This window comes from Vanrija albida (assembly GCF_041260175.1).
Source record: "Vanrija albida strain AlHP1 chromosome Unknown contig_1, whole genome shotgun sequence".
Taxonomy (NCBI): domain Eukaryota; kingdom Fungi; phylum Basidiomycota; class Tremellomycetes; order Trichosporonales; family Trichosporonaceae; genus Vanrija; species Vanrija albida.
The window spans coordinates 2,666,989-2,687,651 of NW_027191420.1; the positions used below are offsets into that span (position 1 = coordinate 2,666,989).

The 20,663-nt window shown below is 62.7% G+C and overlaps 7 protein-coding genes across 7 annotated transcripts; 4 read left to right on the forward strand and 3 right to left on the reverse strand.

Moving 5' to 3' along the window:
* Positions 1-1,253: 1,253 nt before the first annotated feature.
* On the forward strand, positions 1,254-3,117 carry Q8F55_001095 (uncharacterized protein; the record flags this gene model as incomplete). Its single annotated transcript, XM_069349736.1, has 2 exons — positions 1,254-2,361; positions 2,408-3,117. 2 exons carry the CDS (start codon positions 1,254-1,256, stop codon positions 3,115-3,117), a joined length of 1,818 nt encoding a protein of 605 aa, XP_069213280.1.
* Positions 3,118-3,207: 90 nt separating this feature from the next.
* On the reverse strand, positions 3,208-5,349 carry Q8F55_001096 (uncharacterized protein; the record flags this gene model as incomplete). The annotated part of the gene is made up of 6 exons (XM_069349737.1): positions 3,208-3,221; positions 3,268-3,466; positions 3,503-3,647; positions 3,687-3,924; positions 3,974-5,139; positions 5,189-5,349. The coding sequence occupies 6 exons, from the start codon at positions 5,347-5,349 to the stop codon at positions 3,208-3,210; spliced, it is 1,923 nt and encodes a 640-aa protein (XP_069213281.1).
* A 1,125-nt stretch (positions 5,350-6,474) lies between these two features.
* On the forward strand, positions 6,475-7,699 carry Q8F55_001097 (uncharacterized protein; the record flags this gene model as incomplete). The annotated part of the gene is made up of 5 exons (XM_069349738.1): positions 6,475-6,690; positions 6,748-6,856; positions 6,895-7,300; positions 7,342-7,509; positions 7,561-7,699. The coding sequence occupies 5 exons, from the start codon at positions 6,475-6,477 to the stop codon at positions 7,697-7,699; spliced, it is 1,038 nt and encodes a 345-aa protein (XP_069213282.1).
* A 543-nt stretch (positions 7,700-8,242) lies between these two features.
* On the forward strand, positions 8,243-9,602 carry Q8F55_001098 (uncharacterized protein; the record flags this gene model as incomplete). The annotated part of the gene is made up of 3 exons (XM_069349739.1): positions 8,243-8,768; positions 8,804-9,040; positions 9,090-9,602. The coding sequence occupies 3 exons, from the start codon at positions 8,243-8,245 to the stop codon at positions 9,521-9,523; spliced, it is 1,197 nt and encodes a 398-aa protein (XP_069213283.1). The 3' UTR covers positions 9,524-9,602.
* Positions 9,603-10,294: 692 nt separating this feature from the next.
* ZWF1 (Glucose-6-phosphate 1-dehydrogenase) lies at positions 10,295-12,011 on the reverse strand (the record flags this gene model as incomplete). The annotated part of the gene is made up of 4 exons (XM_069349740.1): positions 10,295-10,331; positions 10,405-10,858; positions 10,905-11,183; positions 11,222-12,011. The coding sequence occupies 4 exons, from the start codon at positions 12,009-12,011 to the stop codon at positions 10,295-10,297; spliced, it is 1,560 nt and encodes a 519-aa protein (XP_069213284.1).
* A 3,057-nt stretch (positions 12,012-15,068) lies between these two features.
* Q8F55_001100 (uncharacterized protein) lies at positions 15,069-18,764 on the forward strand (the record flags this gene model as incomplete). The annotated part of the gene is made up of 12 exons (XM_069349741.1): positions 15,069-15,167; positions 15,214-15,394; positions 15,451-15,617; positions 15,655-16,448; positions 16,489-16,607; positions 16,643-16,845; positions 16,894-17,050; positions 17,091-17,327; positions 17,366-17,387; positions 17,423-17,488; positions 17,527-17,788; positions 17,826-18,764. 12 exons carry the CDS (start codon positions 15,069-15,071, stop codon positions 18,762-18,764), a joined length of 3,246 nt encoding a protein of 1,081 aa, XP_069213285.1.
* Positions 18,765-18,840: 76 nt separating this feature from the next.
* Positions 18,841-20,090, reverse strand: Q8F55_001101 (uncharacterized protein; the record flags this gene model as incomplete). The annotated part of the gene is made up of 3 exons (XM_069349742.1): positions 18,841-19,006; positions 19,043-19,814; positions 19,859-20,090. 3 exons carry the CDS (start codon positions 20,088-20,090, stop codon positions 18,841-18,843), a joined length of 1,170 nt encoding a protein of 389 aa, XP_069213286.1.
* Between the last annotated feature and the right edge of the window lie 573 nt (positions 20,091-20,663).

Genomic DNA, 20,663 nt, shown 5'->3' on the forward strand with positions numbered 1-20,663 from the left:
ACATTGCCGCTGGCCGTGGCTGCTGGCCGTGGCCGTGGCCGTGTGGCCGGGCCCGCACCCATTGATGTCATGGCGCCCACCGGCGCACGCCACCGCGCCTGCCGCCCTGCCCCGCTCCTGCCGTTACAATGGAAGAATACGAGGAGAAATCGTGCCCGCCAGCAGCTGCGCTGCAGCACAGCGCACGCACCGAGGCCAGACGTGGGACGTGGGTGCCGGAGAGGGCAACTTTCTGGTGGCTCGATGGCGGCTGGCGGCTGGCGCTGGGCGCTGGCTGGCGTACTGGCTGGCTGGCGCCCACCTCCAGCCGTCTCGGTCGGCTGGTCATGACGACTCCTCCTGTCTCTCTCCCCGAAGACCTTGGCACGCGATATGCTGCAGGGCTGGCCGGGCTGGTTGGCAGCGTTAGTTTAAAGGTCCATGGGCGCGGGGGTACGAGGCGAGGGAACGCCCCGCGCCGACGCCAACGACTGTGCACTCTCACTCTCACTCGCTCGCAGGACCCAACAGCACGACCACATCGACCAGCACGTACGCATTCGGCACACACACGCACGCACACCGTCCGCCCCCACGCACGCACGCAACAACGAGGCAAGTCGCTCGCGGCCGGTTCCATTCCGCCTGATTTGCTGACAGACAATAGTCAACTCCCTCCCGCTCGCCACCTTTGGCCCCGCGCTCCTCATTGTCGTCGCCTCGTCGGACAATGCGATTGATGGATCGTGTGCGTCGTCACTGAACCACTCGAACAAAGCGGTGTACAGGCCCAGAGAATAGAAAGAGTCGGAGCAGCGCCTTGTTGACTTGCGACGATCCACCTGCCTCGGACGATCACACTCTGCTCGGTAGCAGTAGCACCTCTGAGCAGCTACGGGCCGAACAATCACGACGACCACGGCGGCTCAGCATACACATACGCACCACCACCCGACTGGGAGAGTATCCGCACGCCTTTTGACCTCTTCTCCATCACACGGCCGCCACACGCACCCCCCTCAACCCCACCGCTTTGGCCGGCAGCCTCGGAACAACAACAACGCGTCTCCTTTGAGAAAGGTGGCGCGCGCTCGTCGCTTTATTCTCCACCCGCCCGCATCGCACTCGCATTATTATTTCGAACACACGCACCGCGCATCCCTCCTTGTCCCGTCACCCATCATCAGCCTTGTTCAGCAGCGCACCCCAGCCCCGCCACGATATATACAGCAGCCGTCATCACCACCCAGCCCAGCATGGCCTCAACCTACACCATGCCCTCGCCACTCAGCACGACCCACACCGAGAACATGCCGCTCGACCACCACATCATCCTCGACTCGGGCGCAGGGTCGCCCAGCCGCTCGCTGTGGGAGCGCCGCAACCGCAACCCCAGGAAGGCGCCGTCGCTCCCTGCACCCCCGCGCCGCCGTAGCCCGGGATACTCGGGCCCGACGTACTACAGCCCTCGCAAGGGCTCGGCACCCGAGCTCTCGCCCCTGCCCAACAGTGGGAGGGGGACGCCGAGCCCGACCGCCGGCGGAGCGGCCGAAGTCGACAGCGAGTACCACGCCTCGGCGGCCATGACCCGCAGCGCGTCCGACACCAACTCGGCCACCGCGCCGCGCTCCCTCCGCCCCCGCGTCGACGGCCGCGCCGTCATCGTCCCCGCCACCCACCGCGACGACGACGTCGCCATGGAGTCGCCCACAGACGACCGCTACCACCAGAACAACCACGACGCAGACTGGCACGCCGGTAGGCCGGTGATCGAGCACGGGCTCCGTTCCTCGGACCGCCACCCAGTTCTCGACACGCCTCGCGCTTCCGCAAGTGGCCGAGAACAAAGGAATGACGATGGCGCCATGACCACGCCACGCGGCAGTCACCACGAGTCACAGCATGGACGACGGCCCGGTCCCATTGTTTCCAGGAATGGATCCAGTACCCCCTCGCTTCCCTCGGCGCTTCCCTCGGCCATGGGCATGCACAGGTACTCTGTGGCGTCTGGACCGAGGTCCGCGATCTCGAGTGGTGCTCGCGCCCAGTCGGTAAGCTACGAGTCGCCCAGTGGCGAACTCGCTGTCCGCTCGCCTCGCGTTTTTAGCGAGGCCCGTGGCGCCACCACTCCATACTCGCGAAGCAGCACAATGTCGCCGACATCAAGCTACCCCGCCACCCCCTCGGGCCTGGCGATCCATCAGCATCTCATTCCCCGAGCCCCACCAGGTTCCCCCCGCAACTTCTCGCCCAGGACACCCATGTCCCCGGCCATGCCCAGCCCCGCCCTCGACCACATCCCCAAGGACTTTGTCATCCAGCGCTTGAACAAGTTTGCCGGCACCTTCTGGTGCAACCTCTCGACCTCGGATGTCAGACTTCGTGAGTAACACTAAGGCTTGTCAGGCCGTCGCTAACACGTCCGTAGTCGTACCCTTCACAAAGCACTGTGAGGACAGCTCGCACATCCCCTTCCCTCCCACCCCTGCCGTGGGCAACATGAGGGCCGAGCAGGCTGCTGGTGGCAAGCCGAAGGAAAGGGTCCGAGCCGTCCCCGTCACACCCACACCAGCCTCGGCCGGCTCCAACCGCCCCGCGCTCAGGACCCTCGCCTTCGAGGTCCACCGAGACTACCTCGTCCAGCAGAGCTCCCTCATCCGCACCGTCCTCTCCGAGGGACCAAAGCAGGCCTCGTCCATCGAGATGAGAGGGTGCCGTCTCCTCGCCTCCGAGCCGGGTGCGCCAATCGACATCATTGTCCCCCTTCCCGACCCTTCGTCGTTTGGTATCCTCCTCCACTGGATGTACTGGGGCGACCTCGAGTCTCTTGAGACGGCGCTCAACGAGAACCCCCTCAAGTGGAAGGGCATGATCGCCAACGTCAACTTCCTCGGCCTCGACCAACGCACCAAGCTCACCATTGGCCGTTGGTGGCGCCGCTGGGCCGCGCCATCGGTGTCGGTGAAGACACGTCCTGCGGACCGCGACAGCATCATCAACGATGACCCCCACATCTGCTCGCCCGAGATCAGGCAGGAGCCCGTCCTGCACTCGGACGACCCCATGATGGATTCCAAGCCCAACAGGCAGCTTCTCGCAGAGGCTGATGAGGTTAGCGAGAGACTTCGCATGCTTTAGCCCCTCGGCCAGTTAGTACACTGTCTCACTGTCATACCTCCGTTGTCCAAGCTCCCCATACCCGCCGTCATTAGTCAACATTGTAGCATATCATGAGATAATACCTGTCATTCGAAGTCAGCACGAGTCTTCTCGTTGCCATGTACGCACCGCTCAGCTTGCCAGGGATCTTGAGGCGAAGCCGTGGCAGGCTCTCCTTTCGCCGTGCAGTGACGTCCTCCTCGGCCCTGTTCAGCAGCTTGGAAGCGTACGAGGACTTTGGAGGACGACGGATGCCGAGGATCGGGGCCGCCAGGGTCCAGACAACATCAACCCACAGTGCGAGGATGTTGATGAATGCGTAGAATGCCTGTGGGTGAGCGGCATCAACAGGCCGTCGACTTACCATCGGAATGACGCCCATGAACAGGTTGCCAGCAACGCCACGGCGCTTGATCGTGTCCCATAGCTCGGTCTCGACAATCCTCGGGGCCCTGGGCGACTGATAAGGCCCACTCAGGCGGTAGAATGTCGGGAAAGCGGCGCCAAAGCTGGGGGGGTGAGCACGTGTCGATGGCTGTACTGCTCACCAGTAGATAAGGGTAATGAACCACCCATGCTTCCACCACAGCTCTAGGAGGCCCGGAGCTGAGCCCATGTCGCGGGCAAGCTGGGACATGTACGCCGAGTAGTCGACACCATACTGGATGCGTGACTGCTCGCTATGCAGGAGATGGTAGTTTTCAGGCGACGTTGGCGGGGCAATCTTGCCTTGGGTCACGAGGAAGAAGAACTGTGCTTGCATCTCGGCCATCGGGGGGATCGCGCCTGTGCAGTTGTCAGATCGGCACTGGTATTCACTTGGAGAAATGCTCACCGACACCAGGGCGAAGGAATCCCAGGAATGCCACGGAGAGATCGCTCGTATCGCACACGCCACGAAGGTTGGCCTTCTCCGGTCGAGGGTAGCCTTCTCCGATCCAGTCAAAGTCCTGCCTGTACCCCGTGGCCAGGACAACGAGGTCGGGGTCGCACTTCGACTTCCACGCCGTCTCCTTTGAACGGTGAGCTGGTGGCGGAGGGAGCACTGCTGATCCGTCATTGGGGTCGAACCTCTCGGGGAATGGAACAATGTCGATGGTCGGGTCGTCAATGCCTCGAGGCAGGGGCGGATCGATGTAGTGGAAGAAGGCGCGGTGAAGGGCCGACATGTGGGCGAAAGGCCGATTGATGAACTGCATCGCCTTACCGCTCTTGTTGAGGAAGACGAAAGCCCGCCCCTGTCGCTCGGGCGGCAGCTCCCCAGCCCACTGGTTGCACCCAGCCATCGTGCCCGTCAAGAGCCAGAGCACACGGCGGATGACAAAGTCGGACACGAACCAGCGGAGGTGGGACGATGCGACCCAGGGATGGACGTACGCCGTCTCGAACAGGTTTGTGATGAGCCCGTCGATCGGGAGAGCGCCGTCGTACGTCGTGCCAAAGACCCGGAAGTTGTTCAGTACCTTGGGGAAAGAGAGGAACCCAGAGCGCACTCCCATCCAGACCTTCTTCGCCGGTGCAAGGACCCCTTCGTACCCGAGGTCCATGCCCGTCTCGCCAGAGCCGAGGATGAGCACCTTCTTGCCCTGCAGCTGCGAGCGCGAGTGGTACGCGGACGAGTGGATCCACTCGACCGGGTTCGGCGGGAGGGGCGGTGCGTTGAGGCCAGGAATGTCGGGGATGTTGGGGGTGACATGCAGGCCGGTGGTGATGATTACCCGGCGAGCAGTGACGACTACGTCCTCCGAGTCGTCCTGGCGGCCGGTACGTCTCAGCACCGCACGGTGCGGGTATCCCTCGGGGCCGACCTTGTCGAGCCTGACGACGCGCGTGTTGAGGTAAATGTGCTCGTCGAGGCCAAACACCTTCGAGTACGATTTGAGGTACTCTACAAAGTTGGGGAGGGAGGGGTGGTCGGGCGCAGAGAGCGGGTAGCGGTAGTCGGAGAAGCAGGTGAGCTGCTTTGAGCTCACGAGCTCGGCGTTCTCGTACCCGCGCCATCTGGGAGTGGTGAGCTACGGCCAACGGGTTCAGGAAGCTCTGATCCCACCTGAATGTCCCTCCGAGCTCTGGCTCCATTTCAACGAGCACTGGCGCCTCCCCCCTCTCCCAGGCCGGGCCATACTCCTTTGCGTACTTGAGTGCGACGAGGCCTGAGGGCCCGCCACCGATGATGAGTGTGGACGTGCGGAGTGGGAGCGAGGTCGTCATGGTGGTGGCCTGCAGTGAGGTCTCTATGCCAGCTTCTTGAAGTCTAGTATAGTGCAAGTGAGTGAGAATAGAGCAACGAGTAGAAGAGTGAGTGAGAGAGAGAGCATGTGTCAAGGACACAAACACGCGCGACCAGCCAGCTCGTTACCCAGGAAAGTGTGAAGTATGACGTCAAACCGTGTGAACGTGTTCAGGGGGGCCCCAGAAATTTACGTAAAAACATGGCCTGGAACATCAGCTTCCTGGGTGCTGGGTGGTGGGCATGGTCGCGCACTCGTCGGCGCGTCGGCCGTCAGACTGAGCGGCTGGGCGACCATGCTCTCCCTTGGCTGGGATCAGTCAGTGTACTGCTCGCAACAAGGTCGGTTGCGCAGTTGCCGCAGCATCGGGCTGACAGCAATGAGCGCCACAAAGTGATGGGAAACAGTCGCCCAGCCGCGGCACCATATCAAAGCCCGGCTTTGGTGGTTGTACGTGGTCGATCTCACCTCAATCTCACCCAGCTGCGTCGACCCGTGCCCGCTGTTCGGCTGGTGGCATACGTGCGCGGCCGCGGGGCCGATAACTGATATCGTGTAGGATAGCGCGGGGACTACGATTGAGGGCTGCGTCGCATTCCGTCGCGTCCAAGGTGAGCCGCACGCGTATCGTTGCCCATAGCCGGCGAAAGCTAACAGCCACCATAGCAAGGCACAGGGCGCCCACGTGTCTCACCTGGCCAACTTTGGCTGTATGCAGCATTCTACAATCCACGCAGCGTATTGTCCCCTACACCGTGCGCTGACTCAAGCACAGATACTGACGGTTTCGCTGTGCCGAGTCCCGGCGAGTAAGACATGCATACTGGTCATGTGCAGAGTCGTTGACTTTGTGGTACAACTGACTGGGAGCTGACTGGGAGCCCATTATGTCAGCGAGGGTGACTGGGGGAACCAGTGGCCGAAGTGACCGCCGGTTGTAGGGCGGGCCGGTGCCAGCAGCCAGCATATTGTCCACCGCACCACTCGAGCCGAGGCCGAGCAACCAAGGCGAAGGTCGAGCAGACAAGCGAGCAGTAGAAGATGTAGCCCGCAGTTTGCTTCTGCTCCTCATCTCACTCACTACACACCCCAAACACCCTCCACAATGGTTATCACGACTCCGTTCTCGCGCGCCCTCGGCATCAAGCACCCCATCATCCAGGGCGGCATGATGTTTGTCGGCAAGGCAGAGATGGCCTCGGCCGTCGCTGCCGCCGGCGCCCTCGGCATCATCACGGCCCTCACCCAGCCGACCCCCGAGGCGCTGCGCGAGGAGATCAAGCGCACCCACGAGCTCCTCAACGGCAGGCCCGGCAAGTTTGTGAGTGACGAGAGGTGCACGAAAGCGAGCGTGAGTGCGTGCTAACCACATCCACAGGGTGTCAACATCACGCTCCTCCCCTCGATCAGCCCGCCCGACTACCCCGCGTTCGCCAAGGCGGCCATGGACGAGGGCGTCACCATCTTCGAGACTGCCGGCAACAACCGTGAGTACGACGAGCTTGCGGCCAGCTGACATGCCCAGCCGGCCCCCTCATCAAGTTCATCCAGACGTACAAGTCGCCCGGCCAGTCTGAGGCGCCCAAGCGCTTCGTGATCCACAAGTGCACGACTATCCGCCACGCGCTCTCGGGCCAGAAGCTCGGCGTCGACTGCCTGAGCATTGACGGCTTCGAGTGTGCCGGCCACCCCGGCGAGGAGGACATTGGTGGCCTCGTGCTGCTCGCGCGCGCGGCCAAGGAGCTCAAGATCCCCTTCGTCGCGTCGGGTGGCTTTGCCGACGGCCGCGGCCTCGCTGCCGCGCTCTCGCTCGGCGCGCAGGGTGTCAACATGGGCACGCGCTTCATGTGCACCGTCGAGGCTCCTATCCACCAGAAGATCAAGCAGAAGATTGTCGACTCGACCGAGCGTGACACGATCCACATCTTCCGGTGGGTTTGCGATGATGACCAGTTGTGCTGACTACCCGCAGCACGCTCCACAACACTGCGCGCGTTTACAAGAACAAGGTCGCCGAGGAGGTTGTGCGCATCGAGCGCCGCCCGGGCGGAGCCAAGTTTGAGGACATTCGCGAGCTCGTCGCCGGTGCGCGCGGCAAGACGGTGTACGAGACGGGAGACTCTGACGCCGGCATCTGGTCGTGAGTACCCAGGGTGACACGGTCGCGGGTAGCAAGCTCACACACACACAGCGCGGGCATTGCCATTGGTCTCATTGACGACATCCCCACCTGCGACGCGCTGTGCAAGAAGATTGTCGAGGACGCCGAGGCCGTCATCAACGGGCTCAACAACCTTGTGACGCCCTCGCGTTCGGCGGGCAAGCTGTAGACGTAGTACAATGAATATGCCTTGTTGTAGCTACGTGTGCGGGTGCATGCGTGCATGTGTGTGCAAGCATGCCTGAGTGAGTGAGTCGAGGTGCGAGCAAACGAAACAAGGAGCGAGGAGGGTTAAGGGTTGTCGATACCGCCGCCGCCGCCTCCGCCACGGCCACGGCCAACGGTAACTGACGCGGCCGCCTACGAGTCTGCCTGCCTACAGTGTTGCGCCCTGGCCCTTTGCTCGCTCCCTTGACCGTCCTCGTCCTCGAACAGGAGCAATGAACAGCGCACAGTCATTCCCACTGCCCATTCACTTGCACACATACAAAAGACTAGGCTCGGTCACTCAACCTCTTGTCCTACACCCCCCATTCCCGCCCGACACGCCCTCACTCCCCCTACCCACCTCCCACGCAGCCGCCGCGCCATGAGCTCTACTCGTGGTGCAGGCGGCAGCCTCGCTGCTGTTGTGTCAGCGTCAGCAGCCCTTCCCCCATCAGGCCTAGCCCCCAGCCCCGCCGCGTCAGCCCTCTCGCTCGACGACGACGACATGGCACAAGAGCCAGGCGGCAAGAAGCGCAAGGTGCCCGTGCCGCTCGTTCCAGGCTCTGACGCCGAGCTCGACGCCGGGCGCGACGGCGCCGACCGCAACCCCCCGCGCTCAGCGCGCGAGGAGGACCCGGCGCCCGTCCCCGTCCCGCGGCGCCTCCCGCGCTCAACGGGCGCCATGCTCGCCGCGCACCGCCGCAAGCTGTTCAAGGAGCGCAAGGCGTCCCTCGTCGCGCTGTACCTCGACGCGCAGGGCGCCGTCGAGGCCGCAAAGCTGCCCGGCAAGCCCAGTCTGCCAGACGTGCGCGCGTTCGAGCGCCTCCTCCCCGCGCTAGAGGACGTCGGCACCTGGTCGCCCGACGGCGCGGGCTGGCGCGACGGCGCCGACAACCCCCCGCCGCGGCGCAGCCTGGAGCGGTGGCGTACAGGGTTTGCGAGGCGGAAGCGCCTGCGCGCGGACCGCGTGCCCGTCGCACGCGGCGGCTGGGCGCCCGAGGGCACCTTTGAGCTCGATATCCCGACCGAGGGTGGGTAGGCTGTGAGTGTGCGTGCTGACCGCCAGCGTCGACCCGCGCGCGCGCAAGAGCGAGGGAGCGCGCCGCGCTCATCAAGCTCGCCGACCAGCTCCGCGCCCTCGTCCTCGCCTCCAACAAGATCGAGCCGGCTGCCGAGCACGAGTACGAGCCCGCCGTGGCGGCGGCGGCTGCTGATCCCCCACCGGCGCCGAGCAAGAAGAAGCCCAAGAAGAAGAAGCGGGCAACGCTCGCCAACGAGGGCAATCCGCACCACGTGGACAAGTGTGCGTGTCGTGTGTCCCGCCGATTTGCAGTGCTGACACGCCGATGCAGACCGCCCAAGCCGCCCAGTACCGCAGGAGGACCCGTTCGCGCCGTGGCCCAGTCACGGCAGGTATCTCTTCCCGCCGAGCATGCGCGTGCTCTCCGCGCGCGTGGGCAAGGCGGCCCGGCCCGCAGAGGACGAGTACATCTGCTGGTCGTGCGAGTACGCGCTCTTCTACGGCGCGGAGGCGGCGCGCAAACGCGCCATCAAGCAGCGCAAGGCCGAGCTGCGCCGGCGCGAGAAGCTGCGCGCGCGCGCGTACGACGTGACGCACGGCCGTGCGCGCGGCCACTCGCACTCTAGCGACGACGACTACGACGACGACGAAGACTGCGACGAGGACGAGGGACACGGAAAGTGTACCTGCGGCCGCGCTATGCACCGGCAGGCGCACGAGGACGAGGAGGCCAAGCCGCCCGACAAGGCGGCAGCGGCGGCGTGAGTTCCGAGAAGAGAGAGGTGGCGCCGAGGCGAGGGCGAGCGGAGTGCGATGGCGCGGGAGGGGCGCGGAGGAGAGACGGTCGAGCTCGAGCTGCACACAGCATTGCATTCTCTGTACCATTGGTTTCGTGTTAGATACATACATTCAGTAATGCTCATACCGTTCATATACTATGCCTTTGACGTGTGGTGGGGGGTTGGCACGAGCCCGGGCCGGCACAAGTCTGGCGGCACGTCTCGGCGCGATCGGCGCGTCCCCGCTGCACGTGTACGCTCGCGCACACTAACACCCCTCCGCGCCGCCTCGGCCACGCCATCGGCGATGCGACGCCGACGTCACGGCGAAGACGACGGACAGAGCGGCGCCGCGGCATGGCATGACCCAACGGCCGGCTACCCTACTCCGCCGGACCGACCTCCGGGCGCCACTTTCGCCGCCTGACAACGACGACGCATCATCACTGCCAGTCAGTCAGCGGGCCGGCGTCATCACCAAAGTCACCATGGCCGAGCTTCACACCACACATCCCAGTCACACCTCGGCCTGCTCTAGCCACCACCCCTCGGCGCCGCGCCACCACTCCGGCACATAACATATTCATAGTGCCTCTCTACATGTCATCCGGCTACGCGTCTCAGACTCTTACCCGAGACCAGCGCCGCCAATCTCTCTCTCTCTCTCTGCGCAAACGGCCCACTCGCTTATCCTGAGCCAGCCGTTCTTGTTCACAAGTAATGTTAGGAAATGAGGTTGCTACAGAGCCGTCCGTTTTTACAGGTTGGCGGCGACAGAGGTGACGGGCCAGGTGCTGGTGGCGGTGGTCAGTGCTTGCCCAAAACCAAACAACAACAAGAAAACCAAACACAAAACCAAATACTCACTACGTTCCCTCCTCGGTGCGCCTGTAGCCGTAGCGAGCCGAGAAAGCAGCCGAGTCGGAAGGACCGCGCGAGCCGTACGGGTAGGGCTCAGGCTTGGGCTTCTCGCCGCCGTCAACGCCGTCAATCCAGTGGAGGATGGGCGTGAAGATCTTCCAGGCAACGTCGAGCTCGTCGTCACGGACGAAGTTGGAGCGGTCGCCCTTGATGGCGTCGAGGATAAGAGCCTCGTACGCCTGGGGGACCTCGACGTCGGTGAAGCGCTCGGCGTAGTTGAGGTTGAGCTCGGTCGGGATAGCCTTGGTGATGAGACCAGGGAGCTTCGAGTTGAGCTTGAGGTAGACGGCCTCGTCGGGCTGGATGCGGATGACGAGCTCGTCGCGAGCAATGTCGGTGAAGATGCCCGAGGTGACGTCCTTGAACTGGACACGGATCTCGACCTTGCCCTCGTTGAGAGCTGCAATGTCAGTTGAACTGCTTCGATGAGGCTTTTCTCAACTCACCCTTGCCTGCCTTCATGATGAAAGGCACACCCTCCCAACGGGGGTTGTTGATGAAGAGGGTGAGAGCAGCAAAGGTGGGGCAGGTCGAGCCCTTGGGGACAGTGTCGTCGTCGAGGTAGCCAGGCTTGCCGTCGGCGGCAACGTACTGGCCGAGGAGCGTGTCGGCGGGCTTGATGGGGGGGATGGCACGGAGCACCTTGACCTTCTCATCACGGATGTCCTCGGCGGAGAACGAGACGGGGCGCTCCATGGTGAGGACCGAGAGGGCCTGCAGAAGGTCTTTGACGTCAGCGTCGGTTCTCCATACACCCACTCACGGTTCTGGCAGACATCGCGGATGATGCCGAACTCGTCAAAGTAGCCGCCACGGCCCTCGGTGCCGAAGGGCTCCTTGAAGGTGATCTGGACGTTGGACACGGCGTTCTTGTTGAGAACGGCGTCCAGGACAATGTTGCCGAAGCGGAGAACGAGAAGGTTCTTGACCATCTCCTTGCCGAGGTAGTGGTCGATACGGTACGTCTCGCTCTCGGCCCACTCGGCCTTGAGGGCCGACATCATCTCGCGGCACGACTCGAGGTCCTTGCCGAAGGGCTTCTCGACGATCAGACGGTTGCCGCCCTCGGTCGAGTAGTTGTTCTTCTTGAGGCCGGCGGCCGCCTCGGTGAAGACCGACGGGGGCAGAGCCATGTAGAAGATGCGGTTGCGCTTCTCGCCCTTGGCGCGCTTGGCCTCAATCTCGCGGAGGTGCGTCTCGAGGTCCTGGTAGCCAGAGTCCTGGTCGTAGGGACCCGAGACGTACGAGAGGATCTTGTGGAAGCCGGCGAGGGCGACCTCATACTCGGCCTGGTGCTCCTTGTTCTTGGGAGGCTTGATGTACGAGGTGGCACGCTTCTGGAACTCCTCGGGGGTCATCTTGGTGCGCGCATAGCCGACAATGTGGATGTCACTGGGGAGGTGGCCCTGGCGGAAGAGGGTGAAGAGGGCGGGGAACGTCTTCTTCTTGGCCAAGTCACCAGAGGCGCCGAGGACGACAAAGACCGTCTCGCCGATAAAGGCGTCGCCGAGGGCCTCCATCGAGGGGATAGATCCGCGCTTCTTGGAGGTCATGCTTGATTGATTTTTTGGGTCTCTGTGTGTGCGAAGATGTTGATGAGGAGTGGAAGAATGATTGAGAAAGATGGGGGTGGTCAGCAACAGGGCGGTTGATCGGCCGGTAGTGGTCCGTTGGGTGGAGGGAAGGCAAAATGGTGTGGGGCGGGCCGCTGTGCCGAGTCGACTGGAAGGTGGGGGGGTACGTGCGATGAAGGGACTGGACCTGGGGGAGGAGACTCACCTAGATGTCTGGGGGGATGTGTGTAAAGATGCGTGGGTTGACCTTGATACAAAGTAGGAAGGAACAAGCAAGGCAGATGGATGGGGGATGAGGGGTGGGGGGTGGGAAGGGAAGGGTTACAAGGAATCGGTGACGATGACTTTGTTAAGCGTCGTAGACGAAATGGCAGCTGGGTGGACGGGCTAGACGGGGCTGGCTGGCTGACGGACGGGCGGCGGCTGGCGGGGCTGGGTGGGTCAATGGAGGGTTGACTGATGGATTTGGGGGGTGGGAATAATGTCACATTGCGCCTGTCGGGGCCGACGTCAGTGAGTGGACGCGAGCAGCCAGCAGCATGCAGCGCGACGTCGAGGCAGGCAAGAGGGCAGGAGAGACAGGACAGCCAGCCAGCCAGCCAGCCCAGCCCAGCGTCATCAACTCCGCCGTCGGGTCGCCGCCCGCCCGCCCTTGGCCTTTTGCCCCTCTGCCGCAGGCCTCATGAGCCATTGCCGCCCCATTATCCTGGGGCTCCCTGGCTTCAAATGACGACCGAACACCAGACAATGCTTACAAACACCTCCACTTGACTCTGCTTTGCTCACTCTTCTCGCACACTTTGCAGGTGGATGCATGGGCGTCTGGCCCATGCTACGCCAGTCTCCCCCCCTCTTGAATGCATGCAAAATAGACGAGGTTGCTCGGTAAGAAGCCGCGTTAGTGCCATGATGATGTATGCCTGTCTGACCTGACTGTTGCGGCATGCGGCATCAACGTGCAACCGAGCGGTGTGGTGCTGCCGCTCGCCGCCGGCCCGCTCGCTCCGCCGAACCACCCACCCAGTCACTTGCCGCCGCCGCGCGCCCTCACGCCCCTCGCGCCCCGCCACGCCGCGCCCGGCGTCATTGACTTGACAACTGATCCGCGCACGCAATGGCTTTTCAATTCCGAACCTTGGCTCCTCGGTCCGCTCGCTCCAGGCGCGCCAGGCGTGCTATATCCCACAATGTGGAGGTCGCTCTCGCTCCGGTTCGCCCGCCCAGTGCCAAATCCTAATGCAATCCCAAAAGCCAAGTCTGGTGTCGTCATTGAAAGGCGGCCACAGTCTCCCCTCCATCGTAATCTGACTGGGACACATTCGTGCTATCGTATTCTGACAAGCCCGCGAGCATCACCAAGACATTATCAGTAAGGCAAGCACGCAAGCAGCAGCAAGGTCCACTGTGTTGCCTGGCGCCTGGCCCCAATCCCCCCACTACCACGGCTTCACGGGGATACGCCGAGGTAGCCTTGCCTTTTGCCTTCCCTCACCTTCCCCCCCTCCACCGTTTCCACCCACCCAACCCTGACTCAAGCCAACGGAAAGTGGAGGCAGAACTGAAACCCGGCCCGCTCGACCGGAACTGGACTCACCTTCCCTCCACCCACTCACCGTCTGCGGCTCAGGCGCCGGCCGGCCTTGTTTGCAGCGTTCCCCGTCGTTGTTGGTCTTGTCGAGTGCGAACAGTACAAACGCAAAGGAGCCAAGGTATGTGTCGGCAGCGTGCGTGCGTGCGTGCGTGCGTGCGTGCGTGCGTGCGTGCGTGCGTGCGTGCAGGACGAAGGGGGAGGGAGAGCGAGAGCAAAAAAGTGCTGGCCCCAGGGATGTCGGTGCGTGGCTTAATGAGTCGCGCTCGGGCCGGCTCGTGTCGGCTGGCACATGGTGGGTCGCTCGACCAGTTGGTGGTCGAGGAGGGGTGTGACTGGCACGCTGCTGCGGTGGCGGCTGGTAACTGAGGCTGCTTGGCGTGAACAGGCAGGCAGGCAGGCAGGCAGGCAGGCATGCAGGCAGCAGCACGCTCTGCCTGGGTTGGGGGCACCGCGTCGTCTGATCACCCAGGCCGCCCGACATGGTGGCGTCTGGCGTGGGGTGGCGTGGCGCGAACAAGCCTTGTGTTTTGGGTTGATAGGTGGGGGTGGGGACGAGGGAGGTCACTCTTAGTGGTGGGTTGCGCGTCCGTGCGCAGCCTTGGGCATCCTGGCCACGCAACCAGGGGAGGGGGGCACTGCTGGCGATCAGTGCTCAGCCCGTCGACGTCGATTCGCTCTGGTTTTGGAGCAGACGAGGGGGACAGGCCCGTGGGGCTATTGGACGATAGCCAGCCGAGACGAGCGACGGACGACCCGGGACAAGACAAAGACAGACAGACACGGACGAGACGCCAAAGAGAAGACACTGAAACTGCCTCCTGTTATTGCGGAGGCGACCAACGAGATCCGGGCCAGGTTTAGGATGCCAGCCTTTGTGCAGGCGCGTGCGGCCGCCACACCCCCCAACATACCCACAAAGTCGTGCAGTCATGCAGTCGGACGGACGCACCGTCAGAGCAAGGACACTGCAGCCGCCGCCGACGCCGCCGCCTGCGCCGCCTGCGCGTGTCCACCCGGGGCCACTGTCGTCGGCCACTGCGCCATGTCTCTTTTTGCCATGTCAGTGCCAGTGCGGCGCCCTTGCGCGCGCGCCCATCCTTCCACATCGCCCCCCCTCCCCCTTACCCCCTTGCCCCTCTCTGGTCTTTTCTTGTTCTCTCGCCTTGCCTTGACCACTCTTACCTTGCACAACGACAACCGACAGAGACTCGCAACTCGACACACACACTCGTTCACGCTCACAACTCACGCTCACGACGGAACCCCCACCCCACCGGCCTATCTCACTCACAAGGCTCACCTCGTTCTGGCATTATCACGTCGGTTCTCACGCACCGGTCCTCTCTTGGCAACAACAACACGCATCGCATTACATCCTCGACCTTAGCCCATCTCTCCCCCGGCCGCCTTCCCCACCTCACCTCTCGTCACACCGACCCGACACCATGGCATCCTGGTCATTCGAAACACCTGTCGAGTACCACATCTCGACCACCACCCCAGAGGCCCCCGCTGGACCTTCTAAGAAGCGGGTATCAGAGCAGGTGCGTTGCCGCTGCCTAATGAGCGGCGCAAGCTGACAAACGACAGCAGCAGAGGCGACCACGAAATCGCTCGGACGCCCTTCCTCCACCATCACATTCTCCGATTTCAATACTGTCGCCGTCGCACGACGGTCACTCGACTCGGAATGACGATCACCTTGGGCCGAGGGCCATGCGTGTGTCAGCGTCGTTGCGAGGGACGTCGGACAAGAAGAAGTCGATGAAGAGTAAGTGGTGTGATCCGATCGGGTCTCAAGGTGCCGTCACTAAGCACCCTCTGCAGCTAGGCGATCGTACGGTAACCTGACGCTGGCCAAGTTGGCGGCTGCAGTATCCAACCAAACGGAAAGGGAGCTCCCGGATCAGTGGATTCCCGGGCGTGTCGCAGTAACATTGAACGGGGGTGGGGGGAGAGAGGGCGGAGAACTTCGGCTCTTCCGTGTAGGACGGGTGAGCACTGGCACCATTGACGAGGCTGACATGGCAGAGAAAGATCGCCTTCACCTATCTCATCCCGTGCATCGACGTTGAGGAGGGGTGGACCACGTCAGACGTTCAGCACGTTCACCCGTCAGTAGCGGGCAGGACCCATGCTCTGTCCCTTCGATTGGTGACTGTGCGCCCTCGAGTGGACGACGGTGGCAACGCTCCACCACCAGTTCCTCAGATCCTCAACGAGCTGTCGCGAAGCATGCAAGAAAAGGCGATTCTGGCGTCTCCTCCGCCATTTCCGTTCCTCAACGCGGCTCCGTTCGCTACTCACGGCCCCAAGCCAATACGGCAACCCAGCGACGGCCTTCCACAAGGTGCACCGGTGCAGAGGAGCCACAGCAAGACGTCTTCCTCACCGGGTCAGATGGAGTCATTGCCGCCTGCAAGAATGTTCTCAAATCGGTACCAAGCCGACGTTGAGGAGACAGAGACTTTCATTTACCTATCGTTCCGATCCAAGCTGGAGCGAGACGAGTGGTTTGTCATTTTCCGATCGCTAGCCAAACTCCCCAACGAGGGGCGAAGGGCAACCCGCACCCACCGTCGCTTAAAGATTGGAGTCATGGACCTACAGGAGTCACAAGCGAAACCGCAAAAGAAGCGGACAGAGCCGTTGGACGATATCTCCAACCGGCCCGAGGAATGCTCTGCTTCAGAGTACACCGTCGAAGTCCCCATTGGACTGCAGTCGCCAGGGAGGAGCAGCAAACAGACTGATATCGATGGCGTCGGGAAACAAGCGTCCATCCGGCCGGGGTGGTCATGGCGCCACAGGATGAGAGTAGAACTGTGGGTGTGCGCGTAATGTGTGCCTGTGCTGAACGCTCAGACTCCTCGATGACCATATTTATGCGCGGACAGGCTGGAGCAAGGCCCCACATTCCACCAGTACACCGTACTGGGGCGAGCAGTTTGGCTTCACCGAGGCACCGTCATTCTCCACGTGCAGTGAGTGAACGGTGACAGCTCGTTGCTGATGGCAGCGCTCCTGCTTCTCCGAAGTAAAGGTGACAAGCGGTCTGAGCCCTTTGCACGGGTAGATCTGCCTCTGGTATCAAGCTTTGCCAAGGTGGCGGACGAGCGGTTTCCCATCCGAACATTCAGCGGCAAGGTGATCGGCGAGATGCGGCTCAGTGTATCGTTCCAGGAAATTGACATCCTCCCCCTCTACGAGTACCGAGCACTGGTAGGCTCTGACAGTCCGGAAGCTGCAGAATCGATGCTGAGGGGGCAGGATCTGGCACACTCAAATGCGGGTTCCCAATTCCTCCACGTCATGGCAGGTCGTGGTCTCATGGAGGGCACGATGGACCACTTGTGTCGCATTGCGTTGTGTGAGGGTGTTCTCATGCCGCGAGTGCTCGATACCTGCCGCCTCGAGGCGCGGACCCGTGAGTCGAGGTACGAGGCCAGTTGTGCTGACGAACCAAGCTGGAAATACGCTGTTCAGGAGCAACACCCCATTGTCCAAGACACTCGAGGTGTTGATGAGAATGATGTGCGAAGAGTTCCTTGACGTGTCGATCGGGCCTACAATCAGGAGGGTTGTCAACGAGCGCATCTCGACCTCGTCGTTTGTGTCGGGCCCGACTGGGGACTCGTCGGCTAATCGACAATCGGTGCGGGGTCTGTCCGACCTTGTCGAGTCATGTTGGAGGGACATGTACGGTGGGTGCTAGGGAGGCGAGCGGGGCTGACATTGGCAGAGAACCGCAACCTCTTCCCAGAGTAAGACGTCTATCCAAGCCCTCACTGACGTCCAGTTTCATCCGCCACGTACTCGCGTACATCTTCCGCACAGTGAAGGAGTTCCACGACTACAACAACGAGTGAGTGAGCAGCTTCTGCCTGTGCTGACACCTGCCAGCCTGTTGAGATACAAGGCTGTGTCTTCGTTTGTCTTCCTTCGACTCATCGGCCCTGCTTTGATGAGCCCGCACCTGTTCGGCCTTGCGGACGGGCTGCTTCCAATCGAGGTGCAGCGAACGCTCACTCTCGTGGCCAAGGTCCTGCACGCACTCGCCTTCTTCTCCGACAATGAGAACAGTCGGCACCCGGACCTGGTGGTGTTCAAGCCGTTTATCCGGCGCAACGCCGATGCCATGATCGACTACCTGACGTCCCTTGTGGTGAGCTATTGCCTCTCGAACGTAGCTGACATGACAGACACCGGTTGGCGAGTGGCCGCCGCCCCAGACGGCGCCGAGCGAGATCGAGAGCTTTGTGGCGCAGCGCAAGCTCCATCTCGACGAGTTTGAGGGCGAAGCGATCCCCTTTGTCACGGAAGCCGGCCCGGTCGACATGGGTGCCGAGTGGGCAATGTGCGCCGAGTTGTGGTACGAACGGCGGCAGCAGCCTGGCACCGCGCTTACAAGCCCGAACCTCGGGACCGACGACATCAATGCCCTCATCGCGCAGTATGATGACTTCCTCGACCGGATCCACGACCTCGCGATGCCATCGACGTACGAGCTCGAGACGATCGAGAGTCGAAGCGGGACGCCGTGCCCTTCAGCACGCCCGTCAATCGAGAGGAGCTCTACACCGTGCCAGGCATTCACGCGGACAATGTCGACAACGTCGTCGGAGGAGTCGTACGGGATGGCCATCTTGTCATCTGCGCGCAAGTGGCTGGGCTTCTCCCGCGGCGGAGACGGGGGTGGTGCGGGCGGCAGCAGCTCGCGGGCTGGTCCTCCCGAGTCGATCCATGTGCCGCCGCGAGCTGCATTCTCACCCCAAATGATCTCTCCCCGGCCCACGTCAGACTTTGCTGGACATGAGAGGGCCATGTCTCCGATGCTCGATCGGCACAGCTCGCCAATGCTAGAGCGACACAGCTCGCGGCCGAGCACGCCGCCGAGCAGGCCAATGACCCCAGCAGAGCCGGCCGTCTTTGCGCAAACCCCCTCCTCGCCGCTCCCCGTCTTCAGCGAGGTCGGCACGTCGTCACCGACAACTACGACCAAGCCCATGCCACCGACGACGCCGACAACGGGGCGCAAGCGGCGGCCGACGCTCATCGCGTCAAAGCTCTTTGGACGGAATGCCGAGCCGATCGCGCCGCTCCCGATCCCGCGGGTTGAGCGGCTCAACGACTTTCGATAATGTTGTTTGATTGCAGTGTGGCTAAACTAGAAAACATGCCCGTGTTATACATACAGTTGCTATAGTGAATGATGCGTTACGCCATGGACTTGTTGACGTTGGAGTATCCGATGCCGACGCAGGACACGAGGACCTCGCCTGTGCCGGGGCGCGTGGCGGCGCTGTCGCCCTCGCCGTCTCCGACCGGAGTGATTTTAAACTTGACCCCGAAGAAGGTCATGATGTCGCGCAGGAACTGAACACTGCGGCGTCAGAACCACCCCGGCGCAGCAACTCACGTGTGGGCCGTCAGATCGCCCATGAGGCACTTGCCCACGTCCTCCTTGCCGAGCACCATGAGCAGCAACACGAGCCACTGGTGCTTTCCGTCCACGCAGCCGCCATGACTAATCTCCTCGAGCAGCAGCCGGGCGGCGTGGAGCGCGATGTCCTCCGGCGTCTGGGCCACGGCCGCGTGCCCGCTCTTCGGATCCACACTCAGACACTCGGCGGCGTGGATCGCGTCCGTCGTGCTCTGGGCCACAAGCGTGAGCCCGTACCCGGGGCTCTTGCCCGCCTCGTCGCCCTTGTACACGTCGGTGTAGAGGTAAATGTCCGGCGTGTAGCGGTTGACGACGCCGCGCGCGGCCTCGACCATGCGGTTGGCGAACTGCGGGCTCACGCGGGTACTGTACGCGATGCCGCGAATCTTCTTGACGCGGCCCTTGTCGGTGAACTGGAGCGTGTTGAGCGCGCGCACGGCCGGGCACTTGAGCACGACCTGCCCGCCGCCGAGGGGCGCCGCGCCGCGCTTCTTGATCTGCAGCTCGAGCCCGTCGCGCACCCCGAAGAGGTGCAGCGTCGGCAGCGTGACGGTGCGCACCATGTCGGCGCTCATGTCGCGCCCCTCGGCGCCCGTGATGCCGTTCAGCGTGAGCTGCAGCGGCTTCTTGCTGAACGGGGCGAGGGGGACCACCAGCTCGAGGTAGTAGCCCACTGAGCGGCCCGGGTGCGCCGTGTGCGTGTAGCTCCCTCCGGGCAGGAGGCCGGGGTGGAAGACGAACGATGTACCTGCCGCTGTCAGTGCCGCCCTACGCTGAGCGACGGCGACTCACCAGTCACGTTGATCTCAATCGTGCTCCCGTTCGTAATCTTCTCGACCAGCCGCAGCAGGTTGACCTCGTAGTCGCGCAGGCCGACGTGCACGTCGTCGGAGCGGATGCCGTCGATGCGGATACTGCGCCCGCTCAGGATGGACAGCAGCAGCCGCTGGCGCAGGTGCCGGTGCGTGCTGAAGCGCAGCAGGTCGGACTTGGGCCTGCTGGGCCCGGGTGTTGGCGCGGGCATGGCGGGTGGGGGAGGGTGTGAGGTGTGAGAGGGGAGTCGATGCGATGAGGTCTCTTGCCGCTGGTCAACATCGAGGAGGACGCTGAGCGCTGAAATTCCAAGTAGGGTCACGTGATGGGCTTCATGTCGGCAGCGTGCGGCTCGCGTGGATTTGGTCCCGCCTATTGGTCGCGCGGTCGCAAAGCTAATGACCATTTAGAATGACGCCGGGGCGGTAAGCAGAGTTGCTAATTAACTCGTGCTGCGCCCTGCGGTGTGTGGTTGCACACAACCCGACGATCCTTCGTCTTGCTCGAGCCTGATGCACAACCAGTTGCCAGAGACAACAAAAGATGCGGGCCACTTCCTTGGAGCCCGTTTTCGCCTTACCGGGTTCGAAGCCGCTTCTGGTGCCCTCATAGGATAAATCCCGTACGACTCCTCCACGGTGATTCGAACACGCAGTCGGATCCCCCGGCCCATTGGAGAGCAAAGTCGATTCCACCTGGCCTTAACCACTGAACCAAGGTTAGGCCCGCATCGTTACTCAAATGATCGGCAGTGTGTGTATAGCCCGGAAGCAGTCAAGCATGG